Here is a 23250-nt window from a genome sequence, read left to right as displayed (position 1 = left end):
AGGATGGGATAAGGAACAGTGTCTCCCACAGTGCTGACTAAGGGGGGAGAATAGAGTTATTCTGAGACAAACTGATTTTAGGACTTTATTTTTCAACAGGAGATGTGGGACATGTGGATTTGGGATATGAATTCATTTGAAAAACCACTTTGGGGTAAGTTGATAGTTGGGAGTGAATGACTTTAGGGCTCTCCTTCCCTTACATTAGGGTTTGATCTTACAGCTAGCTTCTTAGGTTTTAAAAATTATGTTGATTGGACTTTATGCCTCATAACAAACAAGAGAATGGCTTGTACTAAAATCCCAGTTTAGTAATTTGAGAAATGTAACAATAAAGCATAGTCCCAATACTAATTAATTAGTATACACACTTCTGATTAGGGAGGTCAATCTGAAGGCTAAATAAGGACCAGGTTCAGAAATTGAAAATGTTATATAGGATTTAACCTGCTTGAACTTACCCAGTAATCCTGTCATGTGATCTGGAAATCATTCCCAGAGCCAGTGTTGAAGATACAGGGTGAAAGTTTGTCTATGAGCTTTGCTTTGCAGTGTTCCAAATGACCATTTGAGTTCTTGTTGCATAAGTATACATGAGAAAGGCTCTCCATTGTTTATTTAATCTGAGAAGGTGCCTCTAGAAATAATACCATTTAAAATTTACCAAGTGTGTACTGTCATGTACGAATGTGTTGTTCATTTTCTCATTTAGTTTAGTGCAATGGGACTATAAGGAAGATATGTTTTTCTCATTAAAGGAATGAAGAGGCTCAGGTTTTTGCAAATATAGTAACATTGCGAGGAGTCACATAACTAATAAGTGTTGGAACTGAAATTTGAACTCATATTTAAATTTCAGCATTTGGCCTAATAGTCACTTACTTCTGTCTTAATATGCTGATTTGTATGGGTTCCCAAGACCCACCCCAGGTTCAGTGATTAGCTAGAAGGACTCACACGATCCAGCATACAGTTGTACTAACAGCTAAGATTTATTACAGCACAGGAAAAAGGTGCACCGGGTGAAGTTCAGAGGAAAACAGGCACAGGCTTTCAAGACTCCTCTCTGTGTGGCGTCACACAGGATGTACATAATTCCTCCAGCAATGAATCGTGACAACATGTGTGAAATGTTGTCTACTAGGGAACCTCATTAGAGAGTCAGTGCCCAAGATTTTTGTTGAGGCTGATCATGTAGGCATCTTCTGCCTAGCACATACCAAAATTCCAGATTCCCAGAAGGAAAGCAGGTGTTTATACAATGTTGTTTCTAAAGTTTAGGCACAGTGAATCACACTTATCATTTAGGGAAAGTTTTATATCAGTGTAGGGAACTGTTCACCATTCAAGCGTCCACATGCCAGCCAAGGGCCAATCTCGACAACCAAGTCCTTCTAAGGATAGCAGTCTTACGCCTGTTAACTTTTTTCCTCTATGCTGATTTATTCATTTGAAGAAGTTGTGATTATGATCATTCAGCTTCTGACAAGTAATGAGAAAAGTAGGTATGATGACAAACTAAATTCTTTAATGGAATCTGTTTTGTGGAGGGTGGAGAGATCCCAGTTGCCGCTGATTTTCTGGAAGGATGCACGCAACATAAAGTTGTTCTCATGACTCAGGTTTATTACAGCAAAGGATACAATGCAGGAAGAAGGTAAATGTTAGAGAGGGTAGGCATAGGCTTCCAAGTCCTCTCTCTGTGAGAATCACAGGGACATGCTTTTCTCTCCAGCAGTGAGTGATAGAGACACATGCAAGATGTCTCTAGCCAGAGAAGCACACAAGTGTTACAGTCCAGAGTTCTTACAGGGAGCTAGTCACATAAGCACATTCCTACCATATGACCAGCTCTGGTAACTGATACTTGGGACCCCACACCAGACACCAGGTACACATCATAAATCTTAATGATTACTTTAAAACAATGCTGACAGCCTGGTACATCTTGACTCACTGCCTGGAGCACACACAAAAAGATCATTAACAAGTGACTGTGAACAATCCAGGAACATAGTTCTCAGAGTTTGGCTAGGGTCATTGCCGTGACTCCAGGAATCCGCTAGAGATTAGCACGACCTAAGTAAAATGGACCTCCTGTGTTAACTCTATTCACACAGTTGAAATACTGTTGGATTTGTTGAATGCAATATTTAATGCTAAATATAGTCTTTATAATATGATATTCTAAACGTAGAAACAATAATTGATAGTAAAATAGCTGACCAATTTGATTTCTCTGAGAAGTTTGTAGATTTTTTTAAAATTAGGGATTTATAGGTTATTTTCTTTTAGGGTGACTTTTGGATTTCCTATTTTTGTCCACAACTATTTGTATTATATAATGATATGTGTTATGTTGAAGGGTAATACAAAAATACTAACTTAAAGACAGTTATTTCAAAATTAACCTTCACTTTGTGAAGGTCTTCCTTGTGATTGGCTTTACAACACAATGGGATCCTTTTTTACAGAATTTCCAGATTCGCAGAAATACCAGTTTTGCAGAAAGCACATCAGCCATGTTTTTTTTTTTAAAAAGAATGTCTGATTCTAGGATATGGAGTCAATCTTTGCTGCTTTATTTATTGCTAGTCGAAACCTGCTTTATGTTATACAAAAACAACAAGGAGGATGGGGACAATCCCATGCTTAAAAATGGGACATTCTGAGTTAACATAGTTAAATAGATTCCCTTACTTTTCCTTATTGCAGAACTTTACAGACCCTTTAGTAGGACTATGCAATGTGAATTTACCAGGACAAATAGAGTATAAACTGTATCCTCGTCTTACTTGACTCTGGAATCTCTTTAGTGAGAACTGTCTCAGTTATTGGTCCTGCAATAACAGTGTTCTTTAGAACAAAATGGACCAGAGGGAAAGAATGTCTTAAGGACAGGGAAAGTCCATTAGAGGGGTTTAGGTCAAAGAGAGCCAGAAACAAAATAACTGTAGAAAAAACTTACTTTAAACAAACAAAACCTTGTATCATATGCTGCTTTCTAGTAAAACCTTTTCAGAAACTTCCCTATCTTGATGTTTCTTTTCCTGTCAGGTTTCCTTAGTTGATATTTCTCTTTTGTAATGTGAATGACATGTCTCTTAGATTGGTGTTTTAACAGTGTGATTAGATGTGGGTCATTACCTTCATGCTTGTACCACCTGTAGTACCTGATGCAGTATCAAGAACATCATTTGCCAAGACTTAATAAATATCTGGAGAGCATGAAATGAGTTGTGACTCAAAAATACAGGCATGTCCATGTTATCGTGCTTTGTTTTATTGTACTTCACAGACACTACTTTGTTTTGTTTTGTTTCCCAACAAATGGAAAGTTTGTGGCAACCCTACACAGAAAAAGTCCATAGGCACCATTTTTCCAACAGCATCTGCTCACTTTGTGTCTTTATGTCACATTTTGGTAATTCTTAGAGTATTTCAGAGGTTTTCATTATTATATCTTTTGTGGTGATTTTTGATTAGTGATCTTTGTTGTTATTATTGTAATCGTTTTGAAGTGCCACAAACTTGTGCCCATACAAGACGGCAAGTTTAATCAATAAATGTGACTGCTTTTCTGACTGCTCCACCGACCTTGACCAGCCGTTTGCCTGTCTCTCTCACTCTCCTCGGATCTCCCTGTTCCCTAAGATACAACACATATACCACCACACTCTGCTAAGCAACAGTATTGAAAGGATGCAAATTAATAACCCTACAGTGGCCTCTAAGCATTCAAGTGAAAGGAAGAGTTATGTGTCTCTCACTTAAATCAAAAGCTAGAAAAGATTACACTTAGTGAGGAAGGCATGTCGAAAGCAGAGATAGGCCAAAAGCTGGGCTTCTTGCGCCATATAATTTGAAAAGTTCTGAATGGCAAGGAAGAGTTCTTGAAGGAAGCTACGCCAGTAAACACACAAATGATAAGAAAGCAGAACAGCTTTATTGCTGATAAGACAGTTTTAGTAGTCTGCATAGATCAAACCAACCACAATGTTCCCTTAAGCCAAGCCTAATCAAGAACAAGGCCTTAACTCTTCAATTCTGTGAAGGCTGAGAGAGGTGAGGAAGCTGCAGAAGAAAAGTTTGAAGCTAGCAGAGATTGGTTCAGGAGGTTTAAGGAAAGAAGCCATCTCCACAACGTAAAAATGAGTGCTGATGTAGAAGCTGCAGCAAGTTATCCAGAAGATCTAACTAAGACTGTTGGTGAAGGTGGCTACACTAAACAACAGATTTTCAGTGCAGACAAAACAGCCTTCTATTGGAAGAAGATGCCATCTAGGACTTTCATAGGTAGAGAGGAGAAGTCAGTGCCTGACTTTAAAGCATCAAAGAACAGACTGACTTTGTTAGTAGGTGATAGTGCAACTAGTAACTTTAAGTTGAAGCCAATGTTCAGTTACCATTTTGAAAATTCTAGAGCCCTTAAGAATTATACTAAATCTCTTCTGCCTCTGCTCTATATATGGAACAACAAAGGCTGGATGACAGCACATCTGTTTACAACATGGTTTATTAAATAATTTAATTCCACTGTTGAGACTTGCTACTTAATAAAAAAGATTCCTTTCAAAATATTACTTTTCATTGAGAATGCACCTGTACCTAAGAGCTGTGATGGAAATGTACGATGAGATTAATGTTTTCATGCCTGCAAATACAACATTTATTCTGCAGCCCATGAATCAAAGAGTAATTCTGACTGTCAAGTCTTATTTAAGAAATACATTTCATAAGGCCATAGCTGCTGGGTCTGACCCTCAGACCCTTACCAAGCGACACACTCAGACACAGGTATCCAGTGAAAGAGCAGGCTGGGGGACCAGGGCTGCTCATGGATCCCAGGGAGGGTGGTGTAAGGAGTTGTAGCAGCCGTGGCCATGATAAACTGGTGCTGCAGGCATTTATTTAGTACAGATATATTGACAAAGGCCTTGAGTCAACATACTTGTGGGTAATTAACATGGTGTCATCCCCCCCAAGAGCAGTCCTGCACTCAGATGATTAAAGGCAAGGTTCCAAGGCCTAAGTAAACTAACTTACCTAGATCAGTTTCTTTACATCTCCTTGTTATCTAACCTAAGCTTTCAGGCACAGGGTAAGAGAATCTGGCTGCCTTCAGCCAAATCCTTTTCCGAAGCTTTTATAAAATCTCCCGGCCTTCCAAGAAGGTTTGCATCTTTCTACAATTTTTCCCACCACATTGACCAACACATAGCTTCCACAGACAGTGATTCCTCTGGTGGATCTGAGCAAAGTAACAGGAAAGAGTTTCACCGTTCTAGATGCCATTAAGAACATTTCTGGTTCATGGTAGGAGGTCAAAACATTGACAGGAGTTTGGAAGAAGTCCAGTTCAACTGCAGATGTGGTGGCAATAGCAAGAGAACTAGAATCAGAAGTGGAGCCTGAAGATGTGGCTGAATTGCTGCAATCTTAAGATAAAACTTGAATGGATGAGTAGTTACTTATGGATGGGGAAAGAAAGTAGTTTCTTGAGACAGAATCTACGCCTTGTGAAGATGCTATGAACATAGTTGAAATGACAACAAAGGATTTAGAATACTCCATAAACCTAACTAGATAAAGCAATGGCAAGGGGTTTGAAAGAATTGACTTCAATTTCGAAAAAAGTTCTACTCTGGGTAAGATGCCATCAAACAGCATTGCATGCTATAGAGAAATCTTTCATGAAAGGGAGAGTTGATGTGGCAAAGTTCATTTTTATCTTATTTTAAGAAATTGTGACAGCCACTCCAGCAGCAACCACCCTGAACAGTCAGCAGCCATCAACACTAAGGCAAGACCCTCCACCAGCAAAAAAGTTACGATTCACTGAAGGCAAAGATGATTGGTAGTATTTTTTAGCAGTAAATTTTTTAAATTAAGGTATGTATATTACTTTTAAAGACAGTGCTGTTGTGTACTTACACTACTATATAGTATCAACATAACTTTTATTTGTACTGGGAATCCAAAATATTTATGACTCATTTTACTGAATATTTGCTTTATTTTGGTAGTCAGGAACCAAACCTGCAATATAGCCGAGGTATACCTGTAGTGAAACTTTGTTTTTTAAAGGAACAACAATATAGTAGACATAAAAGTTAGGTGCTATGCATTTGTTTTTAGTAATGATATCATTTTGGGAAACATTTTTGGAATTTTATTTTAAACTTCTCTTAGACTTCTCTTGAGTTCGGCTCTTTTTCCCATCAACATTAACTTACTTTTTGTGATCTTTATGCTTGTTTGATTTGTAGAATTGTTCCACCATAAATATTTAAATACTTCTAACTACTAGATTTCTTTCTTTCTTTTTTTTTTTTTTTTTGGTCAGATGAAATCTTGCCCTTGTCTCCCAGGGTGTAGTTCTATGGCGTGATCTCGGCTCACTGCAACCTCCACCTTCTGGGTTCAAGCAATTCTGCTGCCTCAGTCTCCCGAGTAACTGGGATTACAGGCGCCTGCCACCATGCCTGGCTAGGTTTTGTGTTTTAAGTAGAGACAGGGTTTCACCATGTTGGCCAGACTGGTCTCAAACTCCTGACCTCGGGTGATCCGCCCACCTCGGCCTCCCAATGTGTTAGGATTACAGGCGTGAGCCACCGTTCCTGGCCTTAACTACTAGATTTCTTTTGCAATATTTGTATTATTGTTTTAAGTAATTAAATGATCAATCATAGCTACTGCATTTTTTTTTTTTTTTTGCCTTATTAAAACCTACCCTTTAAGATCAGGAATAAAACAAGGATGCCTGTTGTCACTTGGCTTGTTCAATATGATGTTAATACTAGAAATCTTCGCAAGGTAGCAGAATTTAAAATCAATAAATAAAAGCAGAGGTGCATTTCTATAAATCAACAATAAACAAAGTGATACTGTTTCAGGTAGGAAAAAATATGAAGTATCTAACCAGTATTTTGTAACAAAATTTGTGTTAAACCTTTAAAAGAAAATTATAAAATTTTATTGGAAGATGTTAAGAAAGATATAAATAAATGGAGAGAGAGAATATTTTTATAAATTTGACGATGCTATTAGATAGCAGAGCTCTCCAGTTATTTATATTTTTATATCAATCTAGTCAGAATCATGACAACTTTTCTTTTTGGGTTGAAAAGTTGATTCTAAAATTTTTGAGGAAGACTTAACAGGTCAGGAGTAGCCAAGGCACTCCTGAAAACTTTGTGATAGGTGAGAAGACTTATTTTCACCATATGTGAAGAATTAGTATAAAACTATAAAAGTTAAGATGACAGTATGGTATAGGGAGAGGTAGAGCAATAGAAGAGAATATGGAAACCCACAAACTTGGCTTGTGACAAAGTTGGTATTGCACTCCTTTAAAGACAGCTTTTCATAAATAGTTCTTGACAACTGGTTATTCCCATAGGAGGGAATGACATTGAATCCGTACTTACATGGGAAAAGCAAACCTTTAACATTTTTAGATATTAAAACATTGTTTGTAATGATTTCTAGATAGAGAAGATTTTCTTAAAACACAGAAAATATGAACCATAAAAGATGCCTCTTTTTTTGTTTTTACAGATGGGGGTCTTGCTATGTTGCCTAAGTTGCTCTTGAACTTCTGGCCTCAAGCAGTCCTCCCAACTTGGCTTCCCAAAGCGTTGAGACTATAGGCATTAGCCGCCATACCCAAACAAAGATACTTCTTTTTTATTAACATTGGGAAAAGGGCTGGGGACGGTGGCTCATACCTATAATCCCAGCACTTCGGGAGGCTGAGGCGGGAGGATTGCTTGAGCCCAGGAGTATGAGACCAGCCTGGCCAATATGGGGAAACCCTCTCTCTACAAAAGAAAAAATACAAAAATTAGGTGGGCATGATGGCGTGTGCCTGTAGTCCTAGCTCGGGAGGCTGAAGTAGGAAGGATTCATTGAGCCCAGGAGGTTGAGGCTTCAGTGAGCCATTATTGTGCCACTGCACTCCAACCTGGGCAATAGAGGGAGACCCTGTCTTCAAAACCGTGGGAAAAGATATTGCAGTACATTTAACTCACACAAGGCTACATTAGGATCTTCACAAGCTAACAAGAAAAACACAAAACAACACATCTAGCAGAGTAGTGGACCAGACTTCAGTAGGCACATTAGAGAAGAGGAAATGGAATGATCAGTAATGTCAGAGATGGTGGGGGAAATGCAAATTAAAACTATATTAAGATACCAATTAAATCAGATTGTCAAAAATAAAAATGTCTGACAGTAAGTGTTGTCAGTGATATAACACATCCACCACATCCAGTGATATAACAGTTCACATCTGGTGGGTGGTTTCAGCCACCCTGGGAAAACAAATTAGTGATATCTGATCATATTGAAAATATGCATACTGTGTGACCTAACAACCATACATATATACTTTATTTAGATCAGGGGTCGGTGTGATGACTCATGAGTTAAGAATGGTTTTTAGCATTTTTAAGTGGTTGGGAAAAAATAATATTTTGTGATTTATAATGTGAAAATTATATGAAATTCAAGTATTGGTGTCCAAAAATAAGCTTGGAATATTGTCACACTCATTTATATACCTCTTACAGATGCTTTCATGGTGCAACACTAGAGTTAAGTGGTTGCAACAGACATTGCATGGCTCAAAAAGCCTAAAATCTTTATCATCTGGCCCTTTGCAGAAAAACTGACCTCTTCTCTAAATAAATAGTCTTGCACATACGTACTAGTAAACATGTTCAGGAATGGTCATAGCAGTATTGCTTGTAATAATGGAAACCTAGAAAGAACCCAAATGTTCGTTAAGGGTAGAGTGGAGAAATATGGTTTGCTAAGCCAGTGGAATACTATTCAGTAGTGAAATGGAATTGGATGCATGAATGGATCCAAGCATATGGACAAATCTCCTAGCATATGGATGAATCTCAGAAACAGTGTTAGAAAAAAGCAAGTCAGGTTTTTCCACTTATAAGCAGTTCAGAAACAGTGAAGTATAAACAAGGGATTGTTAAAGATACTTGTGAGGTTAAATTATCAGGACAAGGAAGGACTGTAAGTTAAGAATAGGGATTGCCTTTGAAGAGTTGGGGAAAGGTGGGATTTGAGAGGGAATTTTAAAAGTCATGTTCTTATTGTTAACCTAGGTGCTGGTGATGTATGTTGTATTGTGATCATTTATTTCTGTGACACATTTTATATGTACTCTTTTGATATTTTATAAGTTTTTGTGATCTGGGGCATTAAAAAGTATCTTTTCAAATAGTATAGTCTGTCTCATAATATATAATTATGACCCACAGAGGGGAAGCTCATCAGCAGACTAGAAGCTGCTTTTTACCTATAGCCCCCTCTTCCCTGGTTCCCCAAGCATTCTGGTTGTATCAGGAACCCAGTTCAGATTTTCTTAAGCAGAAAAGGGAACTAATAGGAGGATTCCTTGGTGGGTCACCGAAGCCAAGGAAGAGTCAGGGACTTGGTCACTGTCAGGGCGCTCTGCCTTTCACCTGTATGTCTGTGCTTGGCCTCGTTCTTTTTAGCTGCAAGTGGCCTTCTGCACGTTGGGGGCAGTGTGACTGAGCGCAGTCCTAGAGCACAGCCTTCCAGGAGGCCAAGGAGTCAGGTCCTGTGGTTAGCCTGGCTAGGTCATTTAACTATACTGTGGCCAGGCAACTGGATCTGTTACCAGAAGAAACCCTTGAAGGAGGGGAGGAGGGGTTAAGGGTCAGAATCATGAGCCAGGGAGCCACCTTTGTAACTGTTACATATGTATTAAGTGTAAAGCAATATGTGTGGCATTTTGTCACACCTTTGTGTGGATATTAGGGCTGTTTTGCCATTAACACTAAGATGCCGTGATGTTGCCTAAGACGTGACACAGACATGGCTGAGGTGGGAAGAGGGGTTAGAAATGTCTGTTGAGCGTATTACCTGTTAAAAATCAAAATACAGCATGATCAGCTCTCCTACCACTTTACAGTCACACCCGTCTCCTTCCCTTCTTCCCATAAGGACATTTAAGGCATTAAGTTCTTGAGTTTAAATAGATATTACAAACTTGGTTTAAAACATAACATGTATCTGGCCAGGCACGGTGGCTCACGCCTGTAATCCCAACCCTTTGGGAGGCTGAGGTGGGCGGATCACGAGGTCAGATTGAGACCATCCTAGCTAACACAGTGAAACCCAGTCTCTACTAAAAATAACAAAAAATTAGCCGGGCGTGGTGGTGGGCGCCTGTAGTCCTAGCTACTCGGGAGGCTGAGGCAGGAGAATGGCGTGCACCCGGGAGGCGGAGCTTGCAGTGAGCCGAGATAGCGCCACTGCACTCCAGCCTGGGCGACAGAGTGAGACTTCGTCTCAAAAAAAAAAAACACGTAAAACATAAAACAAATCTATTATTCTGAATGATTGGAAGGGCATTTAACCCACTGGTGTTTAATTGAGATGCAAATTTGTAGGTAGTTTGTATCTTTTGCTTTTCTGTTTGCCAGGTTCTTTGCTTTGAACATACATTACTTTACAAACAGGAAAAATATAAACTTTTAAAGGTATTGCTGGAAGTCAGTTTATCGTCTTAAAAACTGACATTGCACTCAAGACACTAAACACTGTATTCCCTAAATTGAAACATTTGAGCCAATATATTTTGTAGGAGTTTATTTACATCATGACTACCCAAAATGATAAGCTTGTTCTTCTGACCTCTAAACTTGAGATAACACCTGGGAAATAACTACAGAAAGAGAATATCCAGGTTTTAATGAAATTTTGTGAACATCAATCTGGGCAGGAATTTTGGATTGATTTTTTTTGCTAATTTTTGTTAAATGCTTACGTTGAATAAGAAGATTCTAAGACCTGAAAATTGGTTCTCCGTTTTCTTTGTCTAGTGAATGAGGCTTCTCAGTGCTAAATTTTGATCAGTAATCACTTGACAACTCAAAAACGGTGGCAGAAGTGTTGGCCTGAACACTTTATAGGAAGCTGGGAATATAAATTGAAGCCTACGGGACTGGAGCCGTACTCACTTTGGCTAGTAGCGTTAGGCCAGAATAGCTGCTACTTGGTTTTGACAATTTTGTCTTCAGTTGTCTTTCCACAGATTCACTTTTTTATTGCTATAAGGTAGGATCCAAGTTTATTTTTTTAGTTATATGGAAAGCCACTTGTCCCTGCATCAATTTTCTTTGTAGTAGCATCTTTTTAGTTTTCACACTTGTATGAATTTGTCTTGGGGTACCATATGGTTTTAAGTACTTCTGCTTTATAATTAAATCTAGTCCAGGCCAGGTACAGTGACTCACACCAGTAATCCCAGCATTTGGGAGGCCAAGGCGGGCGTATCACTTCAGGTGAGGCGTTCGAGACCAGCCTGGTCAACATGGTGAAACTTCGTCTCTACTAAAAATACAAAAAGTAGCTGGGCATTGTGGCATACGCCTGTAGACCCAGCTACTTGGGAGGCTAAGGCAGGATAATTGCTTGAACCCAAGAGGCAAAGGTTGCAGTGAGCCAGGATCCCACCACCGCACTCCAGCCTGGGTGACAAAGCAAGACTCTGTCTCAAAATAGATAAATAAGGAAATGAACAAATAAATAAATAAATCTACTCCCCAGAGCCTCATTTGGGTTTTGTTCAGAATTATATTGAATTTATAGATTAATTTTGGGAAGAACCTGGTATTCATTTTCTCATCTATTTATTAGTTAGTTGTTCTTTTGTATCCTTCAATAAAGCTCCACAGTTTTCTTCACCTCTTGTACCTATTGGGTTTTTATAGCTATTTCGAATGTGGTTGTTTTGTTTTGTTTTGTTTTGAGATGGAGTCTCGCTCTGTTGCCCAGGTTGGAGTGCAGTGGCGCAGTCTCAACTGACTGCAAGCTCTGCCTCCCTGGTTCACGCCATCCTCCTGCCTCAGCCTCCCGAGTAGCTAGGACTACAGGTGCCCGCCACCATGCCCAGCTAATTTTTTATATTTTTAGTGGAGACGGGGTTTCACTGTATTGGCCAGGATGGTCTCGATCTCCTGATCTCGTGATCCCCCTGCCTCGGCCTCCCAAAGTGCTGGGTTTACAGGCGTGAGCCGCCATGCCCAGCCAATTTATTTTATATATTCTAGTTAGTTATTACTACCAAGGAGCATGACTGATGTTATATGTTCATCTGTATTCATCTGTCTTGATGAAATCAATAATTAGCTCTAATGGTTTATCTGTTGATTCTTAAATAATTTCTATGTAGAAATCGTACCATCTGCAGATGATAATTTTGGCTTTTTTCCCCCTAAGCCTTATTTCACTTTCTTGTCTGTTGCTTGGACCTTTAGTATGATGTCAAACTGAAGTGAGGATACATAACTTGCCTTGTTTTAACTGAAGCTCCATCATTAAATATGATGTTTATTGTAGTTTAAAGAATTCCCTTTCTAGTTCTAGTTTGCTGTTGAAGTTTTCTGTTGCTGAGTAATGAATTACCTAAAAGTTTAATGGCTTTAAGCAATGAAGTTATCTCATATTTTCTTTGGATCAGGAATGGAAGAGCAGTATGTTAGTGCATTTTTACAGTGCTGTGAAGAACTACCTGAGACTGGATAATTTATGAAGAAAAGAGGTTTAATTGACTCACAGTTCCACAGGCTTACCAGGAAGCATGACTAGGAGGCCTCAGGAAACTTACAATCATGGCAGAAGGTGAAGGGGAAGCAAGCATGTCTTACCATGGGGGAGCAGGAGAAAGAAAGAGATGGGGGAAGTCCCACACACTTGTAAACCCTCAGATCTCCTAAGAACTCACTCATTATCACAAGAACAGCAAGGGGAAAATCTGCCCCCATGATCCAGTTACCTCCCTCCAGGTCCCTTTGCCAACACTGGGGATTAGAATTCAACATGAGATTTAGGTGGGGACACAGAGCCAAACTCTATCATGCAGCTTAGCAGGATATTGGCTCAGGATCTTTCATGAGGTTGTACTCAGTCTGTCAGCTGGAGCTGCTGTCATCTGAAGGCTTGCCTGGGGCTGCCTTAAAAGGGGTCCCACTTGCCTGCCTGGCAGCATAATGTTGGTTGTAAGCAGGAGGCTTCAGTTTCTTGCTATGTGGACCTCTCCATGGGAATGCTTAAGCATCCTTCTGACTCTTTCCCCAGAGTGTGATCAGAGAGAGAGCTAGGGGAGGCCATAGAGTGTTTAATGACTCAGTCTTCACTTCCATTATATTCTGTTGGTTAGAATCAAGTCACTAGTAGTCCAGCCCACACTCTCGGAGGAAATTAAATGACACAAAAACTATTTTGTGTGTTTCTTTTAGTCTGTTTGCCCTCACAGAGTAGCATAAGTCAAGGGCTTCTGTCTGAAAATCTTTACCTCAGGCCTCTCCTTTGAGACCCCGAGTGTGTATCCAAGCAGCCATGGTAGCATCTCTCATTGAAGGTTCAAAGGCAGCTCATACTCAACATGTCCAAAATCACACTTCCCATCTTCTCCCCTCCAAAAATTGGTCCTTTTTCACTGGTCCCCATTTCCATGATTGATACCATTCTCTATCCAGTTGTACAAGCTAGGATTGAGTTTGTCCCGTCATATCTCTTGACTCTTCCCACTTTTATCATCTCCAGCTTCATCTCACATCACAGTTTCCTTTTCTTTTTCTTCAGTTCACTAGCTTTTTAGTGTTGGGCTCCTTTCTGCTATAGAGCCTTTACTATTCACTGCCTATAATGCTTATTTTCCCTCAAACCATGTCTTTCTGAGGGAAGCCTTTTTGACAAAGTCAAATCTATTATAGATGTGTGTAGAGCTGTGTACCTTCTTTCAAAGCAGTTATCACAATTAGAATTTCACATTTATATGATTGATTAATGTCTGCTTTCCTGGAGCCAACTCTGAACTTCATAAGATCAGGGAGTGTGTGCATTTTGTTCCCCTTGTATTCCCTGCATTTGACACATTCCCTACATTTACTGTTTGGGTGATTGAATGAGTTAATAAGTGAATGAATACATTGTTAGATTATAGTTCTGTTTGAGAAATAGAGCAAATAAAATATAAAAATAATAAAATAATCTGGACTCTATTGTGTTAGAGGATAACACTTGTCTTTTTAAGTCTTTTAGTTTTCTTGGCAGAAACTTTAGCTGTTAATTAAATGAATAGATTTGTTGAAGGGTCTCATATGTAATACTTCTGACTGGTTAGTATGATGTAAAAGTAGTGATCCTGGCTCTGGGTGACTGGGAGAATGCTGTGTTCTCAGGAGAGAGGAGTAAAGCATGGATCCAAGAGAATGAAGCTTTGTTTTCTTAGAAAGTTACTATCGAGCTGAGATTCTCTCAAAATTTCTGCAGAGCTTTGGTTAGAAATATGAGGGGTAGGAGAAAATCATTTGGCCCTAGAAAATACTGATTAATCTTCGGGAAAATTTGGCATATGATATTAAGAACAGGATCAGGGTTGGGCGTGGTGGTGCATGCCTATAATCCCAGCACTTTGGGAGGCCGAGGCCGGTGGATCACTTGAGACTAGGAATTCCAGAGCAGCCTGGGTAACAAAGTGAGAACCTGTCTCTTACTAAAATAAGAAGAAGAAGAAAAGGAAGGAAGGAAAAAAGGAAGGGAGGGAGGGAGGAAAGAAAAGAAGAGAAAGAAAAGAAAGAAGAAGAAAAGAATTGGATCAGAAGTTTACTGATATGCAAATGGGTCCTGACTTAAGATTTTTTGTCTTTACAAGAGTGTAAAACCATCAGAATTTATAGGTAATGTATGGTATTCAGTAAATTGCATAAGATATTCAATACTTTATTGTAAAATAAGCTTTGTGTTAGATGATTTTGCACAACTATAGGCTAATGTAAGTGTTGTAAGCACATTTAAGGTAGGCTAGGCTAAGCTATAATGTTCTGTTGGTTAGTTGTATTAAAGGCATTTTCGACTTTTGACTTAAAATGTTTTCAACTTATGATGGGTTTATTGGTACATAACCCCATCATAAGTCAGGAAGCATCTGAAATTAATCACTATACTTTGATATTAACTCTACTTTTATAACTTTAAAAATAAGTAGTTAAATGCATTTCAAATGGAAGGTTTTAACTTACTGTGGTTGGAACAAAATAAACAACTTTAAGTTACTTCCAAAATGAATTCTGGTATGCATCTTTTGAGAAAACATAAAACAGTTTCTCTCTTTGTAAAACTGGCATTATTTCTTTGAGATATCCTTTCCCCCATGTTTATTTATTTTTAAGTTGATTGAGATTGAATTTATATATGGTAAAATTCTTTTTAGGTTCAGTTTTATAAGTTTGCACAGTGGACACAGTTGTATGATCGCCACCCCAAGGAAGTTATGGAATGTTTTCATTGCCACAAATTCATTTATGGGCAATCCCCTATTCCTTTTTCAGCCCTTGGCAGCCACTATTCTGATTTATCGCTGGTTGCTGGGTGGTGTTTCATTGTGTAAATATAGTGCAATTTGTTTATCCATTCATCAGATGATGGACATTTGGATTGTTTCCAGATATTGATGATTATAAGTAAGCTGCTATAAAGATTTACGTACAGGGCTTTGTGTGGATATATTTTCCTTTCTGCTGAGTGAACACGAATGGGATTACAGATTCTTATGGGGAGAAACTCAACTGTTTTTCAGAGAGCCTGTACCATTTTGCATTCCCACTGGCATTGTATTAGAGTTCCAGTTGCTCCAATTCCTTTCCAGCACTTGTTATTTTTCTTTCTTCTTTTAGCTGTTTTCATCAGTTCATAGTGGTGTTTCATCGTGGTTATAATTTAATGTTGAACTTCTTTTCATGTTCTCATTTGCCATCTGAAAAAAGTGTTTGGCTTTTTTGGTAAAGTGACAGTTCAGACCTTTTACCCATTTTATTGAATTGTTTGTTTTCTTATTGTGTTCTGACAAATTTTTTATATATTCTGGATACAAGTCATCTATTAGATATGTAATTTATAAATATTTCTCTCAAATTTGTAACTTTATTTTCTTTCAAAGAAAAATTGGAATTTTTAACTTAATCAATAAAAGTGTATCACCTGAGCATAAACAGATATTTTCTTAATGGTGTCTTTTGAAGATTAATTAGGAAGTCCAGTTTTTTTTTTTTTTTTTTTTTAATGGTTTGTGCTTTTTTGTTCTATCTAGGGAATCTTTGCCTAAGCCAAGGTCTCAGAAGGTTTTATTCTATGTTCTATTCCAGATCTAGTTCAAAAATTTGAGTTAATATTGATATGTGGTATAGGATATGGGCCAATATTTGTGGGGGTTTTTGTATATGGATATCTAATTGTTCTGGGACCATTGAAATAACTATTAACAATGGACTGTGTATGTGTGGGTCTTTTGTAGAGAGCAGGGCTTGGCTTAGTGCTAAGGTTAGCACTCACTGGTGCACTGTTGTCACCAACAATGTTGTCTGTTGTGACAGACAGTGCTTTGGCTGTGCCAAAGATTCCCAGATGATGTTGTCAGTCTTCTCCTCTTGGAAGAGTGGGAAATTGCTCAGGTGAAGGCAACACCAGCAGTCTCTGAAAAATGTGGGATGTTCATTCTTCAAACTTCTTTTGTTTCCTGAACCTTATTAAAGGTCTCTGGGCCAAATGTAAAATTCCTTTTCAGGGCCTCCTAGATTATGGCTCATCTTTTTGAGCAAGGAGATCATGTTATTATTAGTTATTAATGGCTATCATGGACCTAAAAATATGATTTATGACTTAACAATGCATTCATAATTTTGCATCATAACTTTTTATAAAGAAACTGCCCCCATCCCTTTACCTTGAAGAAAAAAACTTCAAAATATAATTTTAAAAGTCTGATTTTGTAATATATTAATTTTTTCTAGTGATGAAAAATACTGTACCAAAAATATAAAATTGGCCTTGAATTTCTTGGATCAAATAATGAAGTCTGAAGACATTTTTAGTATATTACTTTGGGGTTTGATGTCCTATAATCTCTTAAAGGGCGGAAGTTTGTTGTTGGACAGGTCAGCTCTGACTCTTCTCCCCACCTGCTGATTTGTTCTGCGACTGAGCTTTGTGTGCCTTTTGGAACAAGGACTTGGATTTCTTTGTATCCTTCATTTCAAGGACAATGAAGGACACACAAAAGTTGCTTAGTAAGTGGAGAATAAGGAATAACTTTACAATAATGGTGGCAATAAAGGTAGCAATTCATTCCTTAAATACAGTGTACTAGCTTTCATTAAACAAATTGAAATAATAATTATTTAATTATATATGAAAACTAGAATCTTACCTGCAATGCGTCATGCAAATTAACAATCTTTTAAACAACTCTTTAGAAAGAAAAATTATCTGCCATATTTAAATAAATGTTTTTTCATTCTTTTACATCTTATATATTTGGCAACATACTTGGAACTTTATCTTCAATTTTCTAAAGACATAAGTAGCTTTATTTTTTTTTCTTGAACATAAACAACAGAGTAAAAAAAATTCAAGTTCCTCACATGTTATTTGCTCTTCACCAGATTTCTTTCTGATACAGTTATGCTGTTTTAAATGAATCTCAAAGAAACATCTCTTGTGCCGTTTTGTCTTTTTCTTTCCTTCTTCATTTAGAAGATGTTTTCTAAGAGTTTTCTCTGAAGCTTGTAGAGCTGAGCAAGCCTTCTATGACCTCATTCTCTTGCGGGGAACAGTAATAGAAACCGCAAATTACCAGTGGCTTTGTCCTAAGAGCCAAACCCTGTGGACATTCTTTCTTTGTTATCTCAGCCTCATAGAGGGTCTAACATGGCTTATCCATACTCCTTCCCTCCTCTGACTTCTAATGCCTTTCTCAGAGGGGTCTGTCTTCTGCAGTATGTGGAAAGTGATGGGTTTCCTGGAGTTTCAGCCCCTTCTTTTCTCTGCCTTCTTCGCTGGCCACCTCGTCCCCTCTGCTGACCCCGGCTGCTGCTTGTGTATGTATGTTTAACAAACCTGCCTTTTCACATCAGACTCAGTTACTCCCCTGACTGCCTGTTGACACCTCGACTTGAGGCCCCTCACATTCAGTGTGAACTAACTCAACTCTTGATTTAGTCCGTATTTCCTTTCATTATTGTATTACCATCATCCATCTAGCTAGTTATCTTGGCCTTAAATCTGGGAATCATTTTTTTGCCTCTCCTTTATCTTCCTTTCTCCTCATACCCCATGTAGAATGTGCCAGACACCCCTCTTCTCCCAAACACTTCCCCTTCACTGCACTTCACCTTCAATCTTAAAAGCTAATTGCGCACCCTTGCAAAACGTAAGTAGAAGTAGATGAAAAGTTATATTTACATTTAACTATTCTGCAGGCATTTTTTAAAAATAGGATTTTAGAGACCGTAAAACCACATTTGAAATTCAGATATTGCACCAGCAATCAGGCTGCTCTGCCAGTGATCAAAAGAGGCAGCTTTTCATATGAAATAACACAAAATATAAATGTATGTATATAGTTTATCTGGTGAGAACTGTTGTTCCTTGACATTGTACACTCTAATGCTTTAGGTTCTCCCCTCACCTCAGTTACCATAGTTATCAGTAGTTGCTCACTACAGGTGACCCAGTATCAGGTATTGAGTAAGCATGATTTTCAGGTAAGAACATGACAGTAGCATCCTTGTTTTCATCTTGCAGTCGGGGAGTATTGGTTTGGTGAAAGGAGGAATATGGCAAGTGATCAAAGTCCCTAGAGAGATGAGCATAAATAATGACTTTACATTTATAAGTATCACTTAGTGTTTTCTCAGGTTGCTCTCTAGCAACCCTTGTGAAGTAGGCAAGAACTGCTGTATGTATTTCATGGATAAACTACAGGCCTGCCCTGAATTGTTCACGTAAGTGCATCTCTGATGGCCACCATGGAACTTGTTGCATAAAGTTGTCCTTGTAAGAAGCTGCTACCTTGCCCACACTCTGGTCCGTCCAGGGCGTCTGCATTTGTAGCTTTCAGCATGGACACAGTGCGAACTCTTGTTTCCTCACTCCACTTCATAGGAATGCACTTGGTTTATATTTCCCCTGGTCTTCAGTGACACAGGCTTTGAGCCTCAGAGTCAGCTGCTGAGCGGGAGATTCTCCACCTCTCTGAGGTCTCTCAGGCTGCTTCAGCATGCTCCAGGCTGAATTCCTTATGCTTAAGACGCCTATGCTCAAACTATCCCAAATGACTTTTCAAAATTGTTAACAGTTCCTCTAGTCATTTTCTCATCATGGTACAGCATGATAAAGGGAGATAGCAGGGTGGGAAATGGAAACTAAAAACAGGGAAGTGTATAAAATTGTCAGAGCCAAGACTAAATGTCAGATCTTATGACATATACTTTTCTTTCCCATTTTACTTTCCACGAATCTGTTTCCTGAATGATTGGTGACTGTTGCAGTTTTAGATTGAGATTCAGTGTAAAAGAGGAATGAGAGTTAGCTCGGGAAGCTACTGTAGTGCAGGCTCCAAGGAGAACTCTTATTAATTCTTGAGCCTGGGTACTGAATGCGGACAGTTGAAATGCACTTGGAATCACTAGTTGCCTAATCCCCTATGGTAATTAATAGCTTAACTTTTGCCTTAACACATAATGTAGCAATTGAGTAGAAAGGTAGTTAAGACCCAGGTGTTTGATGAGTGTGAAATAGTAGCTCACTGTTGTTTTAATTTGCATTTCCTAATTGTAGGGAATTGAGCACTTTTCTACGTGTTTGTTGGCTGTTAGGTTTCCGTTCTGCAAAGTACCTGTTTATATCCTTTACCTGTTTTCCTATTGGATTGTTGTATATTGATTTGTAGGAATTATTTATGTAGTCCTGATACTCTTTATATATTTTATAAGCATTTTTCCAAGTCTGATTTTCAAACATAGTCTTCATAGTGAAATTTCTTATTCTTAATGAAATTAATAATTTATAGTATTTAATGTTTATAACATTAAATTAATTTTATAATTCACTTTTGAGGTTCTGAATTTTTAAGTTAATCTTTTTTCCTTTCTTTATAGGGTATGAATGTGATTTCTGATGAAACTGGAGATTGGAATAATTTTCATCTTTGTATATTTATATATATATTTTTAAATTTTGCATTTGACTTAAAGTGCCATGAGAAAATTTGCATACTGCAAGGTGGTCCTAGCCACCTCCTTGATTTGGGTACTCTTGGATATGTTCCTGCTGCTTTACTTCAGTGAATGCAACAAATGTGATGAAAAAAAGGAGAGAGGACTTCCTGCTGGGGATGGTGAGTGACATTTTATAATACAGCTGTTTTAATCAGTATATCACTGGTTTTTACTAACTAATTTGGGTAATAAAAAATTTTAACTTTTTTAGATTAACAGATGTCCCTGACTTCCTGTAGGAGATACGATGATCATATTGATAGTTCTCAAATGGGTTCATCCAACACTTAAAAGCATTAAAGTATCATGTATAGAATTGCTAAATTCGACTTTTGTGTTCAATATTCAGTGTAGTTAATTTCTTACAAGTTACTTTATGTTACTTAATAATGTGGGTATCTCATAGTTGGGCATATCAAAGTTGTACAGAAGATTAGTCTAATGCTGAGTGGAGCATTAAAATTGCATTATAAGGTATCAAAAGCGATTACTCCAGCCCTCCCATCTCAGTCCTAAGGGGAAGAAGTTTTTATAGATAGATGTGATCTGGAGAGGTTTTTGTTGTTGTTGTTAATGTTGTAGATAGCTCCAGTTAGTACTTCAAGGGAGAACTTTTAAAAAGATTGGGTGATAGACTAGAGGCTGGAGTGAGATCATTGCAATATCTAGTATGGAAAGGAAAGAAAATATACAAATATAAAGGAGGGAGGGAATAGGTAGTACTGATATTTTTGTCAGAGGACTTTGGAAAATTCAGTTTTAAACTCCTTTTATTCAACAAACAAATTCTTTTTTTTTTTTTTTCATTTTTAACCATAATGAAAATGACTGCATTGCAGGAGTCAGTAATCCAGTTGTTGTGGGCTCTGAACTCTGTGATTAGTTATAGAATACATGGCTGTAGAGCAGTTCTACTATTTTTAGAAATTATATACAAATAATTACTCTTTCAACATGTTTTAAGCATATAGCCACATTTAAATTTTTTGCACTTTTATAATGAGAAGGGCCTTTGATCCCCCAAAACTTACAATAGAAAAAAATATTAATTTGTATTGTTAACTGTACCAACTTAACTGTAATTGTTATATGTGGGCTTACATAACTGGTTCTATTTATATCTTCCTGGGAAATCTGCCTAAAATTAGGCTCAGTTGCTAGCACTGAATTCCAGTAATGCCTAGGCTAATTCTTAACTTAAATTTTCACTTTTTTGAAAGGTTTTAATACATTTTTCATCCAAAGTCAGCCTGTTAGTTTGTATATTTACTTTATAGCTCTGCTGTTTAGTATCTTTGTTGGGTGACAAAATGTTGCCTCCTTAACTGTTGCTAGAGCTGTACTCATGCCATCTGTGTTTAAATCAAAGAACAGGTATTACCATTCATCAGTCAGAAACTTGAGTATTCTTTTCCCAAACAGAATGGAATAAATTTCCCCTCACCCTACCTTAATTCATTGCCATTTATAATAAGCTCCTCGTGTTCTATCTTAAATGTAAAGACTTGACAGTGAGAAAGAATAGGCTCTGTAGCATGTGAAGATTCACTTGAATGTTTTTTTGACTTTTATATGTGCTGGGCAAGGTACTAGGTTTTGTTGATACACAGTTGAACAAAAAAATAAGACAAAATTCCTCCCTTCAGGGAACTCACAGTCTAATGGAAGAGAAATAACAACAGTAAATACCAGTATACTAAATATCACTTTAGGAATATGCACAAGAGTAGAAAGGAAGGAACGCCTTGGGGTGTCTGAGAAGCTGCAGTAAGGAAGTATGTTCCAGCTGAGTATCAGCTTCAGCAGGTGTTTGTTAGGTCTGTTGGGAGAGGGGAAGACCTTCCAAGCAAAGGAAAGAAGGATGTGCAAGATTAGCAAGTGAGAACAGAGTTGATAGGAGAACAAGAGCACAGGATGAAGCTTGGGAGATGGCAGAGGCCATGTCACACAAGGCCTTTTATGGCATTGTAGGGATTTTGGACTTCATCTGTAGACAGCGGCATGGCGCTGAAGCATTTTAAACAAGGGAGTAAGGCCTGATTGGACCTGGACTTCTGGAAGAATGCTTTAGTGGTCATGTGACTGATGGACTGGAAGAGAACGAGGCAGGTAGCGATACCAGTCTGAGACTGTTGTGAGAATTTGGAAAAGAGCTTGGAACAGACACTAAAATGACATTGGAGACGGAGAGGAAATGAATATATATGAAAAGTATTTAAGTAGTGGAATTTACATAACCTGGGGAGCCATTGAATATAGGGAATAAGAGAAAGAGAAAAGGCTAAGGTGGCTTTCATGTCTCCATGGTTGGAAGAATTGATGTTCCTCAGAAGAGGAGCAGCTTTGATAAAAAGGTGGATGCATGAAGTTGAATTTGGATTTTTTTTTTCATTTTTCTTATTTATTTATTTATGAATGAGATGGAGTGTCGCTCTGTCACCAAGGCTGGAGTGCAGTGGCACAATCTTGGCCCACTGCAACATCTGCCTCCTGGATTCAAGCAGTTCTCCTGCCTCAGCCTCTTGAGTAGCTTGGGTTACAGGCGCATGCCACCACACCCAGCTAATTTTTGTATTTTTAGCAGAGACGGGGTTTCACCATGTTGGCCAGGCTGTTCTCGAACTCCTGACCTCAGGTGATCCACCTGCCTCGGCCTCCCAAAGGGCTGGGATTACAGGTATGAACAACTGCACCCAACCTCAGTTTGGAATATATAACTTTGAGGAACTGGTAGAGATGTTCTGCAGTAGAGGATGGTCAAGATGGAGAAAACAGATGGGAATTTAAGCCTTGTCTATACATGAGACTGTGCACGGTATGTGTAGAGTTGGAAGACACAGACTCCCTGTTGGAGAGCCCCTCCTGGAGGGTCACTGAAGGAAGAGAAGGCTTCCCGAGAAGTCAGAGTAGAATGAAAAGCCCCAAGGAGTAGGTCATAGAAGCCCAGTCAAGGGTGGTTTTTGCTCAGAGATTTTACCTGAGATAAAGTGTTTCTGATAGGTTTGGTATAGGGCTTCTCGTGACCCTAGCAAGTGTCATTTCAGGGATGGTAACTGTGGAAGTCAGTGGATTCTGGATTCGATATACCAGAGAAACAGTAGGGATATGGCTGTTCTTTAGGAAGCTTCAGCATGAA

The 23250-nt window shown here is 38.4% G+C and overlaps 1 protein-coding gene across 5 annotated transcripts in view; it reads left to right on the top strand.

The window, feature by feature from the left end:
- Positions 1 to 23250, top strand: part of GALNT1 (polypeptide N-acetylgalactosaminyltransferase 1) — a 124766-nt gene that overhangs the window by 46233 nt on the left and 55283 nt on the right. For 2 of the 5 annotated variants that reach the window (XM_077974661.1, XM_077974662.1), the window contains 2 exons: positions 100 to 154; positions 19995 to 20233. In XM_077974661.1, coding sequence (XP_077830787.1) covers positions 20095 to 20233 — 139 coding nt within the window. In that variant the 5' untranslated portion in view covers positions 100 to 154; positions 19995 to 20094. 5 annotated transcript variants of the gene reach the window in all.

Source organism: Macaca mulatta, chromosome 18 (assembly GCF_049350105.2).
Source record: "Macaca mulatta isolate MMU2019108-1 chromosome 18, T2T-MMU8v2.0, whole genome shotgun sequence".
NCBI lineage: Eukaryota > Metazoa > Chordata > Mammalia > Primates > Cercopithecidae > Macaca > Macaca mulatta.
The sequence above is the reverse complement of the archived record's forward strand: the minus strand, read 5'-3'. Positions and strand labels throughout refer to the sequence as shown.